The 25,347-nt window shown below is 36.3% G+C and overlaps 1 protein-coding gene across 1 annotated transcript; it reads right to left on the bottom strand.

Moving 5' to 3' along the window:
- Positions 1-114: 114 nt before the first annotated feature.
- Positions 115-24,652, bottom strand: plekhd1 (pleckstrin homology domain containing, family D (with coiled-coil domains) member 1). The gene is made up of 13 exons (XM_065288696.2): positions 24,327-24,652; positions 23,600-23,693; positions 16,456-16,545; positions 16,221-16,297; positions 12,281-12,372; positions 11,833-11,885; positions 10,347-10,441; positions 10,106-10,199; positions 8,944-9,134; positions 7,084-7,216; positions 4,225-4,369; positions 2,049-2,192; positions 115-242 (listed from the first exon to the last, which is right to left on the bottom strand). The coding sequence occupies exons 1-13, from the start codon at positions 24,476-24,478 to the stop codon at positions 169-171; spliced, it is 1,434 nt and encodes a 477-aa protein (XP_065144768.1). The 5' UTR covers positions 24,479-24,652; the 3' UTR covers positions 115-168.
- Between the last annotated feature and the right edge of the window lie 695 nt (positions 24,653-25,347).

Genomic DNA, 25,347 nt, shown 5'->3' with positions numbered 1-25,347 from the left:
TTTTTAGTTACATCATCTAGTTACACAGAGACCAGGATTTTAAAAAAATCCATCCTCAGGGTTGTGTGTCAGTCCATCTGGCAGAATATGCCTAGTCATCACCCTGAACGTTTTTTTGTTGAGTGATGATCTTAGGCCCGTTGTCTCAAACAGCTATGAAGTCAGACGTCAGGTGGTCTCTCTCTGCTCCTTAAGGCTGTGATCCTCACCACGTGAAGAGGCAAACGACTGTGAGTGCTTCACTGCACACAGAAAAACCATGAGATGGTGAAGTAGGATCAGTTAGTGTATGAAACTTAATTTAATTTAAGTGCAGCACAAAGTAATGGTTTCCCAGAATAACCTGCATGTGCCAGCTCATTATAAAGTTAACATCAACTAGATTTCCAATAGTAGGGGAGAGCAGGGCAAAAACACTTTTTTGATTTTGGCTCTATTATTTTTAAAAATATATTTAAGATAGTTATCAACACACATCTTTGCTACAAATGAACACACAAAAGTTTGTTTTTGGGCATTACCATTATCGTACAATTATACCGTAAGTGAAAGAAGTGCCAACGTTACAACTTACGCTATACAGGTGAGGTTAACTGTAACAAACAGAGGGTTTGTTGTTACACCTGCTATTTGGATTAAACACAGATAATTTAATAAAATTTTGTCTATATACTAAAGGTGGCTATTGTTTTTATATCTCCCTATAATAAATAGATATCCACACATTCATCCATCCATGATCCTTCATCTATCCTTGTGTTGTGAATCAATGCATATAAATAGAAAGGGCTGCACAATTAAGACAAAAAAATCATAGTTGTCAGTTATTTCCCCCGATATTGTATTACCAGTTATCATTTTAAATTATTAGTATTTACATTGTTTTCATTTCATTATCATTGTTTACCTGAGTCGTAGTTAGGAGTTGCAGTTGATGTTTCAAAATGGTTTTATGTTTGGATTTGGTGACTTACACAACAACTCATTGAAAAACAAAAAACATAAGATGAAGAAATGTACTTCCATGCCTCCAAAACACTCTTTGTTCAATATCTTAAAGCTCACGTAACACACGCTGTTTCTGCATTTCTGATATTAATCTGGAGTACCTATGGAGTAGTATGACATCCTTTATATCTCTGAAGAGTCTTTAGTTTAATCAGATTTATAAAAGAAAGATTAGCTTTACCGAATCTTTCCGATAACGTACGAAAAAATGAAGAAGGAGGAGTTATAACACGGGAGGAGCGAGTACAAGTCATGCAACACTATACAACACTGTTTTAACTTATGATTCACTACATGTTCGTGTCATTTATATAATATACACGCGCCTATTTCCAACATAAGACAGAAGTCTTACTTACCGCGTGTAACTCGTCATGAAAATCCACCGCATCAAACACACACACGCAAAACTCCGCTGCTAATCCGGATAATAAACTATATCCATTGTTTCCATAAGGCTGGATGTCTTCTCCTTACATCCAAAAACACACTTCTTGTTGTGCCATTGTTGACTTTTGAAATTAAACAAAGCTGAGTGGCGTGATAAGCTGTTAGCAAGCTCTAGCGTCTCCCGCTGACTGACGGCTGGGCGGGGTTTTCCAGGGGAAGTTTTCCGGCGGAAGCCCATATAAAGAAGTGATACGTATCGAAAACCCCTGAAACGTCAGTTAGAACCGTAATCGAAAAAAATTAGCCGAAACTTGTACGAACCCTGGCGAAGTGCATTCGGCACAGAAATACTCTGAAACACGCCCAACTGCATTTTGACACTTTGCCTACGTTTAGCATGAGGAAACAACTCTATAACTGTGTTAATAAGTCAGAATGCTTGAAATACCATTAACCCCCCCCTTTAAAGAAAACACATCAAAAGAAAATCAGAAGATCATCTTCTGACTGTAAGAGAAAAAGACCAAAAGCACAGATTGCTTCGCCCTGTATAAATATATAAAGTAGCCGTGTTACAATTAACCCAGCGTTTAGTTTGTGCCCCACTCACCCCTACTGTGTGAACATGTGCTTGTCTGTATTGTACTTACACCAGTGCTTCCTGGAAGCCCGTCTCTGTATACGACAACTTTTGATGCGGCGAGCAGTGGCTTTATGCAGATATACTGCATTTTTCATGATAGCTGGTAATTTGGCCTCTATCTCTGCAGCACTGATACATTCCTCAAAGAATTCTGGGAGTACAAAGCACAACTTTATATCCAAACATGCAATTTAGAAAGTCAGGAGCAAAAAGTTCATGTTAAGTTTCTTCGTAGTCAACAAAAAGGAAAAGCATTTAAACTTTGAAATATTTATATATATCAAATGTTTTATCCTTTACAAACACCTTCACAAATAGTGATTCATTATGTTAAATATATTAAAATAAAAATGTAGAAAAATCATAAAAATATTAAATAATACATTGTTAGTAAAAATGTGACGTGTGCTGGCAAATTGAGTCGGAATTAGCAAAAAAATCAAAATGATGTATGATTTGTTGGAATCTGACAAAAAAGAAAATGAGTGCACAAAATCAATTTTGAGAAAAGTCAAGTAAAAGATTTTTAAAGGCTTTAAAACGAAATCACTGCATCCATACCTTAAAATCACTAATAGTAAAACTAATAGATTTGGCACACATAGTCAAAAACAATATCTATAGGAAAAATATACATTCAACTTATTTTTTTTTTAATTGATTGATTAACATTGAAAGAGACAACTTTAAGATTTTTTGTATTCCGAGGGTCTAATATAATGTTACACATCAGATACTTTTCCGCAACAGTTATCCAAACATTCACTTACGGCATAGCAGATTATATCTGTGTGAATTTTTGTCAAAACTGACATTTTTAAACTGTAATTCTGTGTATATATTGGGGTCGTGGACCCGCGCATCTGTGCCCCTATGTAATACTTAAAACATTATTGACACAAATCATACTTGTTAACATTGGGATTTGAAAATAAGGGAATTTCCCAACCCCAACATTAACCAAGGAGATTGTAGCGAACATATCAAATATCCCCAGTGGGATTTTTATAAAAAGATAAAAAATATGGGTGAAATACAGGTTCGAATACGGTAGAATCCCGGGAAAAACAGGAGGGTTGAAAGGTATGCAAACATTACAAGTCAATACAAAATCTTGAGATCGATTGAATACATTTGGTACCAATATGTACCAAATATGAACTATTTTTTGTTACAAAGCTGTTCTTCTTGAAAGGATACTGCCCTGGTGACCTCTGAGGTACATATTTTGAAAAATAATTCTGACAGTGTACAAATGAAAGTATAGAATTAACCAAATTGTTGCTCAGATAAAAAATAAATGTTTCACTCTATTGTGTTTCTTTCCTTTTGCAAGTCACTTTGGATAAAATCAATTGTGCTACATGTTTGGGTATGAACAATGCAATCTCATGGCAATTCGTATGTATTTTATAAGGTGGCATAGTTTGTATCAATTCGTATGACCACATTCATACATTTTTGTACAATTTACTTTTGCCCGTGATGTTGGGTAAGAGGTGGGGTTTCATTATTGCTTTTTTAATAATTTTGAATGATTCACTTTGGTTCAAACAATACTCCAGCCAAATATCCAAATTACCCCATGATTTACTCACCCTCAACAATCCATAGTACAAGATGACACCATTACTGGAAGCTAGTTATTAAAGTTTGAAATATGGATATTTTTCTTATACATTCACATCGATTACCCACAGAAGTCAGAAGTTTACAGTCAAAAGTTGTTCCCTGTTCTACCATTATAAAGCTTAAAAGATCCAGGACATTTACCAAAACAACTTCAAATGTGCTTGTCTAAAAAATTATGGACATACAGTATGTATGCCTCGGATTGCTTAAGGGTGAGTAAATTACATGCATGATTTCCTGCAACTAACCCTAAACCAAACCCTAATCTAAACCATGTGTTTAATTAGCATTACTCAGTACTTAAAATATAATTACACGGTAAAAAGGATACCTTAAAATAGAATTTAATCTATTTTTTTTCTGAAATATTATACTTAACGTCTAACTGGTCACACCTTACGGTATCACTGTTACAGTGTAATTATACAGTTAAGTACTAAGTAATAATCATTAACAACATGTACTGACTATAAGGTTGGGGTTAGGTTTTTGACTATATTGCATTGAGAACATATTGAAGCTCATATGGTGATTTTGTTGAGTGAACTCACTGCGAAGATGGCCGACATCTCCTCTCATTCTTTCGTCTCTCTCACTGGAGCGTTCTATTGCGTTTAGACCCTGCTCTAGATCTTTCAGGGCTTCCTCTGCCAATTTCAGCCTACGCTCCAGTTCCACACGAGACTCCATCTCAACCTAACAAACACACAAATTAACACATATGCACAAACAACATGCTGTATTGCATGTCTAAGATGTACAGTACAAGAGAGATATATAGTAGACATGCAAGATCTAAAGGTGGAGACAGATATAACTGTTTATAGAATTTCAATTGATTTTTCTATCACTGAGGGGTAACCTAATGATGAAAGATATGGATTGAGAATGGATGTGAGAGACTTAGTGTTGCATGTAACTTGATAATGCTGTATTTAAGAAATCGTTCACACAGAAATCTGTTTGTTTATTCAGTTGAAAGGAAATAATTTTCATACGATCTTTATCCATAAATTAATATCACAAATGGTTGTGACGAAATTAATAACAGACAGTTTGTAACTTTTTTTGTACTGTCATTGAAAAGGAAAAGATTTGAAATAGGATCTTTATCCATAAATTGACAATTCCTACTGTCACGGTCCAAAAAAGAAAACAAACACTTCAAAACACCATAGAATAGGTTATACACTTGTGTTGTCATTTTCTTTCTATAATAAATGTGTGAGAAACTTAAAATAGTAACATCATGACAACTTTAGCTTGCTTTTATGACAGATGCAAAAACCATTGCCATTTGGCATCATTCAAACCAGGAGTGTCAAGTAAGCACAAGATTTTTGAAACTTAAACATGGACTTAATTGAGATTACACAGCTCCAATGAGGATATGATCTAAATCTTACATTTCAGTCTGTCCCCACACAAAGCTATGGTTTCATACCCATACACACACACAAAAAATGCTGGGTTATTTTCAACCCATATTTTATAATCATAATGGGGACTTATTTGATTGGATCTCACTTCAAGATTGTGTTATCGCATTTAAAATCCTTTTTTTTGTTTTAGCAATCATATAACAGTCTTATGCACACTCGAGCAAGATATTTAAGTGCATAAGTAATATGATTTATATGTTCTCTGTGGATAAATTTAAAATCTTCTTACAGTTTTATCGGGAACACCTTTGTAGAGCTGTTGCAATGAAATGCATTTATTATTGGCACGCTTTTTTAAATATGGCCACTTACATGATAAAAATTGCATGGTGACAAAAGGTAAACTTTTTATATTTAGTCATATTTACTGTTAATTGTATTTAATATTTTAGCTTTTATTTTAGGTTCATAATTGGATAACTCATGTCATGTGCTATCAAACCATTGGTAGCATGCACACCAAAGCTTTTAGACACAGCTGAAAACGCCAAGTAGACACTGACTGCAGGTTTTTCAGCCGTCAGCCAGCTTTCTTCAGCTGAACGCTTTGGTTGCTGTGATACTTCTGCTTCCCCTCGTCGTTGTACGAAGTACCGGTTGGTTGTTGTGATATTTCTCCTGCCCCTCCTCCACTGTGATTGGACGACCTTGTGAGAACTGACATTGCCGAGCTAAGCTTTTCACCCAAAGTTAAATAGTTTTTCAACTCTTGATGCTCAGCATTGAGCGTGGAAAAACCACGGAGTGCCGTCTCCACTGCAAAAAAGAAAGCTAGCTGCTGGCATTTTTTTTTAAACGCAGCGCTTCCACTTGAAACAATTGAAAATATACGCTGGCCGCGGGACTTTTTATATTGCTATGCAACCACAGAGTCAGCTGTCTTGTCAGTCAAATATTGAAGCGTGAGCGCTCTTTTGCTTTTAACTGTCATATTAGCAGAAACTTTAAAAAGAGGGCGCTTGCTCTGACCTTGTTTGAGGGTGAGAGGTGAACAAACACGCAGGAGAAAGTGAGCGAGTGGAGTACAGTTCTTCAAAGCAACTGTAAACTTCCCTCACCACAACGTAAGGCTCGCCTCTCCCCTCATTCGATTGGACAATGGAGAATGACGTCAGCTGCTTTTCCGCTCTCAGCGCTCCTTCAAAAAGGCGTGCTGCGACCGGCGGCAAAAACCTCAAGGCGTTCGGCACCCATAAACAGCATGCATACGCTCACTGCCCATAGAATGTCATTTTAAAAAGGCGCCTGCAACTGCCATAAATGCGTTTGGTGTGATTGGCCCCTTAAGTCTGTTTTTTTTTGGGGGGGGGGTTGTCATGACATTATCTGGCAGAATGTTTTGTGTTGATATAAGCTTGATAACTTGATACACTTTAATAGATCTGTTGCAGTTTGTATTGCTTACGTATTGTTGCTATCTGTCTATGCATGTCTGTGCGTTCTTATATGGTGGATGTTGTACATGATGGAGTCCAGTATAGATATTTTGTTTAGACCTTTATGAAAATTAACTACAGTTTTTACTAGAGTTAAAACCATTGTTTAGTGTAGTAAAACCATGATTTTGCTAATAGTAGTCAATACACAAAAAATATGCTAATTCACTTTTACCACAAAAAAATAGGGTTAATTTTTGTAAGGGGATATAATCATATTTTATGGTTCCGTTTTTTGGAATGTTGCTGTTGTATGGCCAAAGAAAATTATGCCATAGCCTATGTATTTGTAAAATGCCGCCACTGTTTGAAAATAAATAAACATGCACACTTTTTTGTTAAAGCAGACAGTTAATATGCACTTAAACACTAAAGTGTTTTTTTCTGTTGTTCTTACTGTCTGAGCAGTGTTCCACAACTGAATTTACAGTCAGAAAACCATAGCAGCTTGTGTCCAACTGCGTTTAGTGTTTCTCTACATTGTTTTATTCTCTACGGTGTTTTTTTTATTTTAAGGCAAGTTAGGTCTCACCTTCAGCTCCTCCTCAGTGTGCTGTTTGTCTGTTGTGAGCTGTGTAAGAGACTGCTGGAGTGCACAAGCTTGGGAAGAATAAAACTCCCTTTCATCCTGCAGAATTTTGGCTCTCAGTTCATTCTCTTTTAGCCTGCAGGGGGCGATAGAGAGAACTGTCATAAGAATTAGTGGAAAAAACAGATTTATCTTTTAAGTTTATTGTTATTGTATTGTTTTCAGATGTTTGCTAAAGTCTCAAAATCAAATTCTGAGATTCTGAGAATTAAAGTTTGATTTCAACCACTATGAATTTAATATATGACACCGCAATACACCGCACATTATTTTCTACTGCACATTTTGAGCAATGTAGTGGGTCAACCTAGGTTTTTTATGCATATAGAATATTTGAATTTTACGCAAAGTATACATATACAATATATAACATACAGTAGGCTGTGTGGTATGCTAGACCAGATATATTACCCTTCATCGACACCTTAGACATTATGTATAATTTATAATAAATGCAATGATTTGCCAATTTTGCAATTCACAATTTTAAACATCCTTTGGTGTGTAAGTGTGTATTAGTACGTGTTAACGATATCCAAAGGTACAAATCCCAAAGTAACAGATGGGGCGAGTTATCGTCTCCAATTTAAATCTATTTTCTTGGATTACAACAAACACATTAGATTGTAGGCAACAGTTTACTTCCTGGGCCTGTTGACATGTACACGAGCACTTTGTTGTTTGTCGTTTCTACGATCATAAATGCAGACATGATTTATATTTTAGTATCCTTAACTTACAAATCTGTTACTTCTGCTCAAGCCGTGCTGATAAATTTGACCAATCAGCTTGGTCATCTACATTTTCTGGATCAGATTCAGATTCAGCCAATCATACAGATTATCTAGCCATTTGGAGAGGGCACTGTGCTTTTCAAAACAATGAGCTTTGTACAAAATCAATGTGTTTCACGGAGGCAGGGCATAGAGGAGCAACAATAGTGTCCGGTATGTGGAAAAGAATGTGTTTTTTAGCCCATTGTATTACAGCAAAAACAGAAAATAATGTTTAGCAATGGGTGCTCTTTAATAAATTTGCCTTAAAGGGATAGTTCACCCAAATATTACAATTATTTTCTCATATTTTCTCACTCTCATGTTGTTACAAACCTGTACAAATTTCTTTGTTCTGATGAACACAAAGTAAAATATTTTAAGGAATGTTATACTGTATCCAAACTCATCATGAGCCCCATTCACTTCTGTAGTAGGAAAAGAGAATACTCTGGAAGTGAATGTGGCTCATAAATGATTTGGTTACAAACATTCCTCAATATATCTTCCTTAGTGTTCATCAGAACAAAAAATGTATACAGGTTTGTAACAACATTAGATCATTTTTATTTTGGGGCGAACTTTCTCTTTAATAAATACTGTAAACATAAAACAGGAAAAACGTGTACCATCTTATCAAGCTGTTTTTTTATAAACATATCCTATTACAACTTCACTTATAACTTTAGTTCTTGTGTAATGGTCCATATAAAACAACAATTTATTAAATTCTTACTTTTGAGGTCATTTATATCCGCTGGTCAATCCGCTCTTTCTTTTTTATGCCTCAGTCACTTTACCGTGTCTGATCAATAGACTAGCTTATTTGGGGATCAATGTACATTTCCATTACTGTGTTTTAAACACTCCATTTACTCGGCTCCAGGTCAGGTCAGACAATGGCTCTACACGTGATTGGTGCTGCATGCAAAAACCAATGCTTATTTAAAAAATTGTTCTCTTAAAAAGTAATGTTCCGACTTAGAAACACAGAAAGGTTCATTAGTCATAAAGTAATGGATTTTCTCACCTTTGATTTGCCTGTTCCTTCTCTTTAAACAGGTTCCTCATCTGCTCCTCGATGTGGCGCAGGTTCCCTTGAAGCTGCACTTCGGGATGCTGGGAGTCTAAAGAGGCCTGGTGATCTTTTCCTGTTTTGGTACCATCCTGCCCTCTTCCTCTCAGCAGCTCAAGAGTGCGCTCTTTCTCAAGGGAAAGCTCCTGAAGAGACAGTCTGATTTGTTTTATATTGACTTCAGCTGGGTGCATCTCTTATACATTAAAAATAACCCAGGCTCAGGAACTGCACACATCAGACTCATTACTCACTGTCGTCGAGTATAACTTGGATATAACATAACTGATGAAGTGTGTCCACATTTCTACTTGATGATGATAAAGCTGTATAAACAATCTTATGCCTTAGGTAAAGCCATAATATAGAAAACATTTAAAAATAAAGGTGCTTAAAAGATTTTTCATAGCAATGCCATAGAGGAACCAATTTTGTTTCTCAAATAACTGTTCAGGGAAAGGTTTATTAAAAATAGTATCTTAAAAAAAAAATCTTTTAACAGAAAGGTTCTTCCGAAGCCATTTAAGGTTATTCAATGGAACCATGAAGAACCTTTTTTTTAAGAGTGAAGCTTCAACCCATATTCTAATTTCGGTTATCACACAGCTTTTCTGGAAAATTATTACAATAATCAGTCACAGCATTTATTATTAAAATATTCCTGAACCATTGTCCAATACTGTAAAACTGAAAGTCATTTGGGAAACCTATATTTCCAGTCTAGCCCTGCTTGTGTTTTGTCCTTCTGCCTCATCTAAAAGTAAACAAAAAATAATTGAATTCAAATGAATATTTCATGTCTACTTATTTATTTATTTACTTGATAAGTAGCTGGCAATAAGCAGGTTATTATACACTCAGCCAATAAACAGATGCAATATGTAGGTTAATATACATTCAGCCAAGCATTAATACAAAAATTAAACCTCTTCAGGGTGATACAGAATAAGACCACTTCTGTCCTGATTACCCCCCTGATTACCCTGGGGGTTTATTTTGCCATTATAACCCACTGACTGTACATTATAACCTACATAACCATTATACAATGTATAACATTAATCTCTAATATCAGCAGGGAGATCTCAAATTATTTTGAGGATTTATTATTTAATACCTCTAAGGATTTTTGCAACAGTGTGGTGAGACTATGAAGCTTTTCTTTCTCAGATTCTACTCCCCTCAGACATTGAGACGTACCGTCCAGATCCCTACCAACACAAAACAATGCGAAAGGTCAGGTGCACATGGATTTGAAGGCCTATTTAAATAAATGCTGTATTCATATGTTGCCTACTTATGTTGTATGTTTATTTTAAAAAAATGTTAAAGAATGTGGTTGGGTGAGAATGTTTTACACTTTAATCTGCTCCTGTTCTGATCTCAGCTCTTGTACTACTTCCTCAAACTTCTGCTTTTCTTCTTCCAGCAACTGATTCAGTCTCTCAAGCTCCTACACACACACACACACAATTTACTTAGGCCATGTTTACATTAGAGCATTTGCGTTTTAAAACGGCATTTTAAAATGAAAACGATCCTCGTTTATACTGGCATTTTAAAAAGAATCTTCATCCACACTATACACCACCATAAACCCATGAAACATGACCAATCATGTAACTGGGCATGCGCATAAAAGTGTAAAATAACTTATTACTCTAATAATAGCTTACCTTTGCGCATTTACGCAGCCTAGGGGTGTGCGATATTGACAAAAAGTCATACCTGGGTCCTTTGGTGGCAACTATAACAGACACTATTTTTGAACCTATAAAAATGTGTTTGGGAAAGTCTTATACTGTTCTATCTCCCCCCTACAACATATTAATATGATTAATAGGTTAATTTTGATTTTATAACTAAACATAAAGGTCTTTATGATTTAAAAAGAAAGCATTCAAGTGAACAGTACTAACAGTAGCGAACTTGAAGCAAAAATAAATTTTAGCAAATGCAAACTTCAATCAAACATAGTAAGAGGTGAAGTATTGCTTTAGCCTACCAGAAATGCTTATTGCATTAATTTTTAAAAGTGTGCGAGGTCCGTGCACGTCCTCCGCTAGCAACACAGAATAGCTAAAAGCGCAAGCGCCTAAACGAGCATTATATATTAATGACGTTGAGTTTATTGTTTTTATTAATTTATATTCACAAAACTTATCAACAAAACATCGATTAAAATTAAGAGACAAATTATCTGAAACGAAATTCATTTTAAAGTAGCAAACAAAACTTAAATTAAACTCAAAAATAATGTCTGACCCATTACAATTCTCCCTTCATATTGGCATTTTCAACGCCTATATGGCGTTTAAAATGACAGTCTATCTTTCGTAAGCTAACTAAATTTAAACAAAACATAAACACATTAAACCCAACAATACTCAAACATTAATATAAAACAGACATTATCTATAAGGATACATGTTAAAACAATCCGATATAGCGTTTATAATAGCTGGTTTGTAGATGTTTACTATTTTTGGCAAAACCTCCGTTGCAAACCAACATTTACATGAATAAAATAATTTTTACTTTGAAAATGATGCGTTGTCAGGTTAACATCAGCTGTTCGTTTACATAAGACTCCGTCTAAGTTCATTTACACTCAGAGCAACATCTGAGTTCTTAAACTAAAACAGGGTCTTCAGCGTTTGCGAACGAATTCGTTTATGAGGGTCAAAAACGGTGATGTAGTGTAGATGAAAGGCGTAAACGTAGCAAAAGTAACGCGTTTTAAAGGATAAACGCATTAATGTAAACATAGCCTTAGTATGCTTACATTTTAAATATTTTAAATATTTTTGTGTTTGAGTTCATCAAAGATATATGACAACTAACCGCCTTCTCTTCTCTTTCCAAGCAGAGTTCCTCTGTCTCTTCCATTAGCTTATCTAACAAAAACAAACAAACAAACATATAAATAAATGATTGTAAATAAAGCCTAAACTCATATCCAAGGCAAAGCATATTAAATATTTGCATTGACACCATTACTTTTACTAAAATGTAGCATGATCGCCTCTAAATACCATTACTTGTTACTGCAATACAACCTGGAATAATTAGGCAATGTCATCAAAACAATAAATAAATATAGAAATAAGATACAGTAATATTAAAAAGACAGATGTATGCAGCATACATTGTTTAAAAGTCATCCCATATTTATTATTTATGGTTTTAGAGTAGCCTAATGGATTAGAGCATTGTTTAAAAGCTTTATGAATATGCACTGCAAATTTGTTCCTTGAAAAACATTAACTGTTAAAACCACTTTCATCTTTACCTAAGTATTCCTGCTTTTCTTTGGCCAGCTGTAGTCCCTGAGCTTCCAGACTCTCGATCATAGCCTCCCCCAACTGAGCATTCTTCCAAGTGCTTCAGAGGAATTCACAATGTATACCACACCACAATAGAAATTAATAATAAACTCTGAAACGCTAATATTAATATTATGCCACAATCTCAAATGACACATTAAAGGCTTCAAATATAACAATTGGCTATGTGGAACATGTTAGAAGCCTTAAAGAGATACTCCAGCCAAATAGCAAAATTACCACATGACTATACTCAACCTCAGCTTACTTCTGTCCTTGATTTTACAAGCTTATAATGAACAAAAAAATGCATCCATCCTTCACAAAAGTAATCTACACAGCTCCAAGGGGTTAATAAAGGTCTTTTGCTGGTAATCAATGTGATTTTGTTAGAAAAAAATACATATTTAAACTTTATAAACTGTAAAAATAATAGTTTATAAAGCGATTCACGAGTTTAACTGCAAAACGTACACTGTAAAAAAATCCGTAGAAATTACAATGTTATTGCAGCTGGGTTGCCGGTAATTTACCGTAGATTTAAATTTATGTTATCTACTGGCAAGAGTTTGTTTAAATAAATTTTAAATATTAACAAGTCTTTATTTTTACAGAATAAAACTATACAATAACAGCCCATTGCAAAGCATTCTGGGAACCAGAAATCATCATCAACCTTTTTCTGTTTTTTTGCTTCAGATTTTGTTTCCCAGAACATATTGCTTGATGCTGTTTTTTTTAGTTTTACTCTGTAAAGACAAAGACTTGTAAATGTTAAATGTTCATTCAACTTTGAACAAAATTTTCCAGTAAATAACATAAATTTAAATCTACGGCAAATTACCGGCAACCCATCTGCAATTTCTACTGATTTTTTTTAAAGTGTACCTATTGGAACCAATGCTTACTACGCTAAGGAGCTGGACACACCAAAACTTATAAACCCGGCTGAAAACGCCTGGACAACGCCGAATGCCAGCTGTTTTTCAGCTGAGTGCCAGCTTTCTTCAGCTAAGCGCTTTGGTAGCTCTGATACGTCAGCTGTGAGACAGTTGGTTGCTGTGATACTTGTCCCGCCCCACCTCCACTGTGATTGGACGGCCGCGTGAGAACTGACATTGACGAGCGGAGCTTTTGATCCAAAGTTGAAAATTTGTCAACTCTGGGTGCTCAGTGCTAAGCACGGAAAAACCGCTGGGCGCCGGTTTTCAGCACGGAAGAAAACCGCTAGCTGCTGGCTTATTTGAAAAACGCCAAGCTTCCATCGGAAACAATTGAAAACATGCGCCGGCCGCGGGCGTAAAAGTTTTGGTGTACACAACCCCTAAAACTCTCTCATGAATCGCATGAATCCAAGATGGCGTCGATACTGGAAGCAAGTTATTACAGGTTATTAAGTTTAAAATATGGATATTTTTCTTACAAAATTGCATTCATTACAAGCAGAAGACCTTTATTAACCTGTTGAAGCCGTGTGGATTACCTCTGTGAAGGATGAATGTATTTTTTGGTGTTTAAAGTTAAAGTTGTTCCATGATAGCTGGTTTCTACCATTATAAAACTTTGAAGAGCAAGGATATTTACTAAAATAACTCCAAATGTGCTTGTTTGAAAGATGATGGGCATAATTTATGTACACTGTAAAAAAAATCTGTAGAAATTACAATGTTATTGCAGCTGGGTTGCCGGTAATTTACAGTAGATTTAAATTTATGTTATTTACTGGCAAGAGTTTTGTTCAAAGTTAAATAAATTTTATATTTTAACAAGTCTTTATCTTTACAGAATAAAACTATACAATAATAGCCTCATGCAAAGCATTCTGGAAACCAGAAATCATCAACAACCTTTTTCTGTTTTTTTGCTTCAGATTTTGTTTCCCAAAATGTTTTGCTTGATGCTGTATTTTTAGTTTTACTCTGTAAAGACAAAGACTTGTAAATGTTAAATGTTCATTTAACTTTGAACAAAATGTTGCCAGTAAATAACATGAATTTAAATCTACGGTAAATTACCGGCAACTCAGCTGCAATTTCTACTGATTTTTTTACAGTGTATCTCGAGTTGCTTTTAGGGTAAGTAAATGGGGTAATTTTGATACAGTGTTGTTTTCATCAACGATGACGATAGCGAAATTATAAATTGACAATAACGTGACGATGACTAGCTAAAAATGGCTCCAAGGTGACTAAAAAATGCAACCCAGTATCACGAAATTGCGTGACTATTTCACAAATGGACCAGCGTAAAAATGTTACGCTTTGCCGCGTTTGAGCGTGAGCATGTCACGCTTTCTGTTTGTGTCACTGTCACGTATTGGTTACTCAACTTTGTTGTCCTAATTTCTTACCATTGTCGCTTCGGTTTAGGGTTAGATTTACATAAGATGACATCCTTACCTACTCTAACCCCAACGTCAGGTGACATCTGGTTAAAGTTTAGAAAATATAAAACAATAAGTCTTGTATCTTTTTTTTTATCAACCAATACTTAAAGTGACAAATACTTAAAGTGACATATAACACAAGCACCAAATCTAACCCTAAACCGAAGCGACAATGGTTTGAAAATAGGACAAAAAAGTTGAGTAACCAATACGTGACACAAACAGAAAAGCGTGACATGCTCACGCTCAAACGCGGCAAAGCGTGACATTTTCACGCTGGTCTATGCGTGAAATAGTCACGCAATTTCGTGATATAGGGAAAAATGACGAGGCGCTTTCGAGTTTTCGTTGACGAGACGGAACGAAAATGATTATAAGTCTGATGTTTACAGTGCATGTAATTCTGCCTATTTTGGGTGAAATCTGTCTGTTTTTTAGCTAAAAAGTATCAGCAATGCTTCCACTTCCTATCCTTGTTTTGGGTACGCCCACCACCAGGCTGACGCCATGCCGCGCACACACAACAGATTTCACCCAACAACAACACAGCTGGTGAGTTCGAAAGACTGTTGCGGTGACGCCAATAAACGGAAACAACGAGATGATTTATGGACATAGCCTACTTTCAGTATAATCCATCAGAAAGAAAAACGGAATGCATATTGGGAGACGGCGGTAAATGTGGCCACAAACTAGGTGGGAAGAATACCACCAACCTCAAGCAGCACCTAAAGGCTCATCACGCTGATATTTTTTAAAGGTAACTAACAAGTCACACTGTTAAAGGAACAGTATGTAGGATTGTGGCCAAAACTGGTATTGCAATAACAAAACTTGTGGCTAAAACTGGTACTGCAATCACCCAACTGGTGGCCAATACACAAAATGACAACATAAACATCAGTTGAGGGCTGCAACTCCACTTTTTAAATGACAATATTCTGGCCAGACCACTATTGTCAGTGATATAAGTATTTTAAATGAAAAAGATTTCTTAATGTCTAGTGACATATCAGGGCCATTTTATGATTAATTGATATACATTTCTTACATACTGTTCCTTTAACATATATACATTCAATTTTACTCAACAATCGGCTTGCGACACATTTCATGGTAAGCTTAAGGTTTTACATGTATCTACTTGTCAAACCTAAGCCCATTTCCAATACTTTTCAACCTGAAATAATTTGTTGAAAACATTTTTTTTTTTTTTAACTAAAATTGACTTAAACTTCACTAAAACCTTTTTGCGTTTTCATAGAATAAAACTTGACTAAAACCTTTTTGTGTTTTCGTTGACTAAAACTTGACTAAAACAATGAAGTTTATAAGTGACTAAAACTGGAAAGCATTTTAATCCAAAAGACTAAGACTAAAACTAAAAGGGCTGCCGAAAACAACACTGTTTTAATATTTGGCTGGAGTATCCCTTTTTATGTGCAATTACTTGTGTAAACTTTACAGAACTACATTTGTTTGCAGAGTCATAGCTGGAGAGATAGACTAAAATCGCTCACACTTTTCCTGAATCCTGTAGTATCTCCACCCATTGACTCTGCTCTGACTCTGATTCGGCAGCCAGGACAATGTTTCCCTGTACAGGACATACAGAAACATCTACTTGTAGTCAAAAATATAATTTTATAAAAATATAAAGTCTATTTCCATTTCCAGTTGAAAAGTGTATGATAAAAATGCATTAAACATAGTGAGTGCAATTTTGTAAAATGCAACAGGAAAATCATATTTTACAGTGAAGTCCTCATTGCTGATAACCATAGCAAATGGCATGCCTTGATCTTCTCTTGGCTCAACGACACATCCACCCAGTGGGATCACACCCTTATAAGGAGAAAATGAAAGAAAACTGTAAATAATGTGCCCTGTATGTGCCACACATTCTGCATTATATATTTTTCATATATGCTTGGGGCTATTTCTGAGATTGGCATCTCATAGAAGGGTCACAGAGCTGTTTAAACATTCAAAAAAGCACAGTATTTATGTAACTATATTGTTTAAATTCAATTACTTAAAAATTATAAGTGTTTTTTTATCTTTTAATATACATTATTTTATAACAGTAAGTAAATATTTTCATACCCTAAATTATAAAAGCATTGCACTAACCTAACAAATTAAATTCCTGAATACATTTTTAAAACCTTTATAATTTAATTTTTTTTGCCAACATGTGTTTTTGTTTTGATTTTTTGTTACAGTATTGACAGTTGTTTTTTTTCAGTATTGACAGTTTTGTTTGTGTTATTCCATAGTTTTAATGAATATGCTATTATAATAATATGTGGAAAATATATTACATGAAATAAGTACATGAAACTCACCCTAAAACCTTTTAATGGTAATATTGGAAAAAAAAATATTACTGCTCTATGTGTAATTCATTTTTTTATCCATCAAAGATAACACAAGTAAACATAACATGACATTTTTAAATGAAGGTTTTTATTATGAAGGAAAAAACAAAATCCAGACCCACATGGCCCTGTGTAAAAAAAACTAGTAACTGATTGGGCCACCCTTAGCAGCAACAACTGCAAGCGTTTGTGATAACTTGCAGATAAATTCAGCCACATTGGAGGGTTTTCGAGCTTGAACCGCCTTTTTAAGGTCATGCCACAGTATCTCAATAGGATAGAGGTCAGAATTTTGACTAGGCCACTCCATAGTCTTAATTTTGTTTTTCTTCAGCAATTCAGAGGTGTTCTTGCTGGTCTGTTTTAGATCATAGGGTAACACTTTATTTCGATAGTCCACTTTAGACATTTTACTAATTATAAGTAACTTAGCAACAATTTATCAACAACTAATCTTTAGAGAATTAGTAAACTGTCTGCTTAATATCTACTAACACTTTATTGTGATAATATCTCAACAGACATTCAACTTTCTATAAGTATCTTTGCAGGTGCATGTCAACTTATTCCACTAACCCAAAACTCTTCCCTAACCCCAACCCTTACAGTCTACTAATAATCTAATGACAGTTAGTTGACATGTAGTTGCAAAGTTATTTATAGTTAGTAGAATGTCTAAAGTGGACTATCAAAATAAAGTGTAACCGATCATAGTCCTGCTGCAGAACTCAAGTTTGAGTTCACAAACAGATGGCCGGACATTGTCCTTCAGGATTTTTGGTAGACAGCAGAATTCATGGTTTTAGTTATCACAGCAAGTCATTCAGGTCCTGAAGTAGCAAAACAGCACCAGATCATCATACTACCACCACCATATTTTATTGTTGGTATGATGTTCTTTCTAAAATGCTGTGTTACTTTTATGGCAGACGCAATGGGATGTTTGTCTGGCAAAACTGAAATGGCAAAACTGAAATGAGCCTTAATGTTCTTTTTGCTCAGCAGCAGTTTTCGTAATTTTGGTCAGCTGGCCACTCCTGGGAAGGTTCACCGCTGTTCCATGTTTTCATCATTTGTAGATAATGGCTCTCACTGTGGTTGGCTAGAGTCCCAAAGCTTTAGAAATGGCACAAAAAGCACTTTTTCGAACAGGGCCAGGTGTGTTTGGATTTTGTTTTCCTTTCAAACTAAAAACTTTCATTTTTAAAACTGCATGTTGTGTTTACTTGTGTTATCTTTAACAATAAAGTGTGACAAACATTCAAAAAAAATGAAAAATTAGGAAGGGGGCCACACTTTTTCACACCACTGTTATATATATATATCATAACGAAATAAGCAACATAGCTGTTTTTGATAGGGATGCACCGAATCCAGGATTCGGATTCGGCCGAATACTGGGCTTTTTGACGGGGTTCGGGTTCGGCCGAATCTTAGATTTTTTTTCCACCGAACCAAACCCTAGGCTGGTCGACGTCACGCGGCCGTTGATTACACACATCGGGTGCTTACGTGGAAATAAGCTTTTTCTTTCGGTGAGCCTTAGGGGTGGTTCACATTTTGCGGACGCACCTGGAAAAACGAGCGTGTCGCACCGCATCGCTTTTATTATGCATAGGCTTATGGTAATTGTCAAAATAGTTTTTCCCACTTGTCATCCTGGCATAATGTTGCCTATCCTTTTTTTACAGTTAAAATTAAATAAAATGAAAAATACACTGCTGTGGACGTTGTTTACTTCATTAATGTGTTTTACTGTGTTTTTTATTTTTAATTTTTTTTGTGCAATTATTGCCTTTATTGGAAAGAAAGTCATTAAGGAGACGACAGGAAAGTATAGGGTGAAGAGAGGGGTATGGGATTGGCAAAGGACCTCGAGCCGGGATTCGAACTAGGGTCGCCAGAAGTGCATCTGCACCATGTGTTGGAGCACCGTCCACTACACCATCGGCTCCGACGTGTTTTACTGTGTTAATGGAAAAAGGATGCGAGTAGGATTTGGTATTCGGTTTCGTATTCCAAAAAATCTTAAACAGTGGATTCGGTATTCGGCCGAACCCAAAAAATCTGGATTCGGTGCATCCCTAGTTTTTGAATTAGAGGACATTTTTATGGACACTGTGTAACATTTAACATCCTTCCAGTTGTAGAAATATATTGTGACTCTGTCTATGTAATCCAGGCTAAAGTCTCATAATCTAATGATGACATGAGTAGCACAAAAGATTTCACTGATTTCAATCTTTGAAATAACATAGCTGCATACATTTATCTTTGGCACGTTTCTCCTCATCTTTCTTCTGTTCCTAACATAGGCACACGAGGCTTATGCCTCTTTTTCTCATAAATAGTTTTATGTGTTGCATTACATCAAAGATAAGGGACTTTGATTACATCTTACCCTCTTACTAGCTATAAGGGGTCACCCTTTGGAAGCTGTGACTTGACGCAAACTAACCCTCCTTTTCATTCTGGGTGGCAGCTCTTTTCTGGATAAGCACTTCACAATCCCAATGGTGATAATGATATGATTAATGTGAAATGCAGATGAGTGATTAAAATCCGAACATGCCTTCCATTCACTTTCGAGGGAACAAAACGTTGCGTCATGAAATGACACTATGAATAACGAATAATTGATGCGCCTGAATAATGTGTTGAACTATCTTGCCTTTTATAGCACCGAGAGATGAAGTCACACATGAGGGCTAAACCGGAAGGTATAAGTAGGGAGGTCAAACAAAGCATACTAGCTTTAAACTAAGAAGAAGAAAAAACATACTAGCTTATTTTATTTCAGCAAAACACTGTGTTATATGTCTTGTCTGTGTCTAATTGTCCAAAAGGTTGTTTGTGTTTTTAGCTTTATACAAGAAGAAAACTTAGTTTAGTGATCACACGTGTGTTGACTGCTCGCTGTGTGTGCACTTCGTGAACCCTTGTGTGTCTGGGGAACATATATGAGGTATACACGCTGGTAAACATATGTCAGTCAAGCGTGAAGCATTGTGGGGTTGCACACTCATACAGTATATTGACTGCATTAGTGGATCCGCTACTTTTCTTCATCTTTTTTAAATTTGTGAATGTCCTGTAAATATACTTTTAAAGTGGTATGTATGTGTGTGCAGTGCACGCAAGGTGGACGTGGGAAGAAAGTATACTGTAACTCTTTCGTCTGCTGTGTTCCGAGCTTTAATGAAACCTGCTTATGCTCTGATGAGGCGCTTGTCATTGTTTGCAATGCATGACGAGAAACAGACGTATATACATTTCTTAAAGTCCAACATTACACATAAGGAACATGTTTCTGGGCAGGGGTGGTCATTCGGGCCACTGTCCTGCAAAATTTAGCTCCAATACAGGTTCTATAGTGAGTATTTGATAGTCACTTCAGGGGATCCATATATTAAATTACATAGGCGACATATATTAAATTACATAGGCTGGCGTTAGCTCAGTCTCATGAGATGGCAGTTCTTTGAGATGGCTTTGAGATGTTGTCCTTGGCCAAATGGAATATTAACCTAAATGCCAAAAAGAGCAGCCTGACCTCTTTGCAGAGAACATTTTTCTCTGGTTGGTTTGGGATTCTGTGATGATGCAGGCACATCTGTCTCCTGCGTGCATCAAATCAATTCGCACAGCGGTGTCCAGGATCATATAGGCCATGTTCACAATGTGAAGTATTTTCATAGAGAGGGGGTTTGATGGCAGCAGCATCCAAAGTGATTCCTTTTTGCCTGCTACATATATGACCTCTTCAGTAGTGGCTGAAAAAAAAGTTTTTTTCTCGAGGTGGAACCCATTTCGTATCATCAGGGTTATGCACAGATGCCTTTGTTCCATAACTATATGGAGAAAATCCTGGTTTCTCTATCAGGGTCTGACCCTGGGGTGCTATGTCACATGAAGATAGTGATGGCGGAGGTGTGCATCACGAGTTGGGTAGCGGTAGTGGAAGGCCGCTTAGCCAGGTGGCTGTGGGCAGAGCATAATCTTCTTTGGCATAAATTGCCTAGCGATGTTGGTAGTGTTTCAGGCACTGAAACACTTCCTTCCAGGTCTCAGAGACCATCATGGTCTGGTCAGGACAGACAAGGTTTGAGTCTGTGCAGATTGGCACAATTGGTTCTCCTTTAGGCTTAAGGGAAACCTTTATCACTCAGAGCAATATATATATTTTAGGAGCCCAGAAAGTGGGAGCAGACATTCTATTGAGGCAGGGGTTGAGGTCAGGGAAATGGAGACTCTGCCCGAGGTGGTGGAGCAGACATGGGTGAGAAATGGTGGAGCGGAAGTCAACCTATTTGCATCTCAAGAGATGACCCATTGTTCCCTATGGTTTTCTCTGGCACATCCAGACCCACTTGGTCTGGATGCCATATTACAGATGTGGCTGATTCAGGGAGAGAAGGTTTGATGAGAGGGGATATCTCTCCTAATGATAGCCCCGTTTTGGCCAGCCCAAGTATGGATTTCTGAACTTCTAGCCCTGTTGGCCGGTCAGTCAAGGGAGATTCCTCTGAGGAGAGACCTTCTAACACAGGCCAGGGGGGTCATATTCCAACCCTTTTTGGAAATGTGTAAATTATGGGTCTGACCACTGAAGGGGATCAGTTATTGAACCAGGGTCTCTCAACCAAGGTTATTAAGCTCTAAAGTGGAGAGCTCGCCGCCGGCACTCATTGAAAATCAATGACTTCAGGCCACATACTCGCTGGTGGCGGTATGAATGCACAGTTAGGGTATATACTGCAGATATAGCTGTTTTTGGTCTTTGGGGGCACCCCTTAATTTAAAGTTTGTTTCCTGCATGGCACTCTGAGGATGACGCCTACTGCTCAGGTTAAAATTCCAGCTTGGGATCTTTGGGACCTTTTTAGATTATTTTTTTAGTTCCCTTCAAGCCTATTGAGTCTGCTACAGGTAAGTATTTGTCCCTCAAGTTGGCTTTTTTACTGGCCATCACCTTTCTGAGGAGGGTTGGTGACCTCAAAAGATTTCCTGTAATTTGCTCCAGGAAGAAATAAAGCCATTGTTCACCCCAGACCGGCATACATACTGTACCTAAGGTTCCCACTCATGTGGCTAGATCCTTAATTTTACAGGCCTTTCATCATCCTCCTCCCAAGTTGGTGGAATCTGGAAGATTACATTTATTGTGCCCTGTTAGGGCAGTGGAGCAATATATTTGGAGGTCTTCTATGTGGAGAAGATCCAACCAATTACTGGTCTGCTTTGGATCCTAATCTAGTAAATAGATCATAGAGGCTATTTCATTTGCTTATGTGTGCAGAATGCCGTCACCTAATTATTATTAATTGGAACTCTTATCCTCACCTGGATCTCAGGTTTTCATGTCCTGAGCTGTGCGTAACACCTTTACAACCGGACAGACACAATTTGTTATGGCATAGTAGGCATTTCATTACCCATAGTGTCATTTTATGATGCTGGGTTGAGTTCTTTCGAAAGGGAACGTCTTTGGAAAGACACGTAACATGTGCTTTTACTTGCAACATGTGATTGGCCCCTTAAACATTTAAATAAACAATTTTCAAATTTATCAAATTAAAATCAAACAAATATTAAACTAGACTAACTATGTTATATTTTTGACAGATCTGTGCCGAGGGGGAGCACCCCGCAGTATATACCCCTGCTATATGGTAACCATGATTTTTATTAATGCAATAAAATGTTAATTTTTTATTCATATAATAAAATATGAAATGAAACAAACATCAAATGATATAAACAAAATTTGCTATATTGCAGCTCTGTACCACAACTGATTATAGAATATGTGCAATGTAGGAATATTGCTTTTAAACATTTATTCATCCATCCAACATTCAGAATATTAATTAATATTTTTAGTGTAAATCTTAATGTGTTATATATAATCATATAAGGAGAACTTCAACATGTTTCTAGCCTATAAGCATAACAACCCCAGTAGTCACAAGTTTTTTTTTCAATATATACTGTATTTACAGTATATTAGGCTACTGTTGTGTAAATACCCTACTTATACATAATATTAAGTAGGCCATTAGTTCTATGCAGTCAAATAAAACACATGTAAAGAAAGCACAAAATCTATGTGTGTGTGTGTGTGTGTGTGTGTGTGTGTGTGTGTGTGTGTGTGTGTGTGTGTGTGTGTGTGTGTGTGTGTACCTGGTAATTATCACGTTGTGGGGACCAATTGTCCCCACAAAGATAGGAATACCAGTGTTTTTGTGACCTTGTGGGGACATTTTGATGTCCCCATGAGGAAACAAGCTTATAAATCCAACAGAATGATGTATCTTGAAAATCTAAGGTAGTAGAAAGTTTTCTGTGATGGTTGGGGTTAGGGAATGGGGCAGGTAAGGGGAATAGAATATACAGTTTGTACAGTATAAAATGCATTACGTCTATGGAATGTCCCCACAAAACATGGAAACCAGAATGTGTGTGTGTGTGTGTGTGTGTGCGCGCGTGCGTGCGTGCGTGCGTGCATGCGTTCGTACCTTAGGGTGAATGTTAAAGTATCGATTTGTCTCAAAGTTTTTTTTCTCATTCTCGGCATAGTATAACAGGAAGCTATCCTTGATGATGAAGAATCTGTTATGGAAGCACACACATTTTCACAACAATGCACAAAAGCTAATAGCAATAAAAAAAGGATTACTTTATTTTTGTTCTTAACTTATAACAGGATATGGATAACAGATATCCATAAACATAACATTCATTTCTATGACAGTACAATGCTGAACTGACAAAACTGTGTGCCATCTATAAATTGATTTTTATGTTTCCTAATGTACAAAATCTCGCCAGCAGTACAGAACATTCTCATAGATCTGACTTACTCAGCTTACTGGCACAACTCTGCTCAGTAAACTACTGTATAATGATGGGTTACTGGATATCGTCTAAGCCATAAAAGCTTTTGAAGTACATTACAGCACGAGGCAATACACAAAAATATACTATCCTAAATTCGATACATGAATTTCTTCGCACAGCAAAAACAGTGATAAAATTTTATAGCTACTAAATAACAAATACCACTAGAACTCTGGGTCTACAGTCAAGATTAAAATGTTAGGTATATTCATGGTTTGTTTTCACCACAACTGTTTTTTTTTTCAAACAAACTAAACAAAACTAAACAAAACAACAAAAAACAAAACAAAACAAAACATACAAAACAAAAGATACAAAAAGGATATTGTAAGTGCCCAATTTTACCTGCGGGACCACTTTGCTGAGGACCTCCCAAAAGGTCTTTTCCACAGTACCCCATGCAGTTGCACTTTGGTGCTGATATCCAGAGCGTCTGAGTCAGCTTGCTCCATGGATGTCCAGGATGAGAGTAGGGAGGGTTTGGATGAGGAGAACATTACAGAGTCTCTGACAGCAAATAAGGACGAGGAGGTGTGGTAAAAATGTCAATAAATTTAAAATAGTAGCATATAAACTCTCCAGTAATCCCCCACACACATATCAGCTCTCAATCAAAGCTTGTGAACATATCCTCCAGTAATTCAGCGACGTGGAATGATGTATTTGCCAATAGTGGTTGTTATCGGACAGTGTGGAAATAAAGAAAGGGAGGGATTGGAGAGAGTCGGACCAGTAGGCTTTGGAAAGTGATTTTGTTTAATCTGAAAGACGTCAGTGTAATATTTTAAAAGCTATTATTTTATTTAGACTACTTCACTTGTGACATACCTTATATATTTGACAGGAATAAATGTAAGATTTAAGTGGATATACTCTTAATTTATGCCACCATTTTTTTTAAGTGTCCCAACTACTTTAAATGCCCTGTGTTATAAACAACAATATGTAACACTAGTCTTGCACATTTAGTGCACTACAAAATGGGCCCAGTATTGTCACCTAACTTTTATGGCTTGACTTCTCAGCATACTGTAAGGATCATTATGAAATTAATATTATTAATCAATGTTAATACTTTGGAAGTGGGTATACCCTATGCCATTTAATAAAGAAGTGGATAAACCCTGCACTAAACCACTGTGTGTCACTGTAAGATATAAAATGTGCCATGTAAAACTGTCACATAAAACCATAAACACTGACAAATTTATTGTTAAACTACAATTAAGAAACAAATGAGAATTCATTATAGTTCCAAACTAATTTTCAGCTGAATCTATTAAGTTATTATCAACATCAGACAGAACCCAAGCTGACAGCTGACTGTGTTAACAAAATATTTTGCACAATAAACACGAGGAACATG

Source organism: Paramisgurnus dabryanus, chromosome 17, assembly GCF_030506205.2.
Source record: "Paramisgurnus dabryanus chromosome 17, PD_genome_1.1, whole genome shotgun sequence".
Lineage (NCBI taxonomy): Eukaryota > Metazoa > Chordata > Actinopteri > Cypriniformes > Cobitidae > Paramisgurnus > Paramisgurnus dabryanus.
This window is presented reverse-complemented; position numbering and strand designations above follow the sequence as displayed.

Excerpts from the sequence above, each read along its gene's own strand:
- plekhd1 (XM_065288696.2), bottom strand. The coding sequence starts at position 24,478 with ATGTTCTCCTCATCCAAACCCTCCCTACTCTCATCCTGGACATCCATG. Across the intron at positions 23,694-24,326 it reads TCAGCAAAGTGGTCCCGCAG|ATTCTTCATCATCAAGGATA; the intron begins GTAAAATTGGGC and ends CTTCCATAACAG. Across the intron at positions 10,442-11,832 it reads TGGAAAGAGAAGAGAAGGCG|GAGCTTGAGAGACTGAATCA; the intron begins GTTAGTTGTCAT and ends GTGTGTGTGTAG.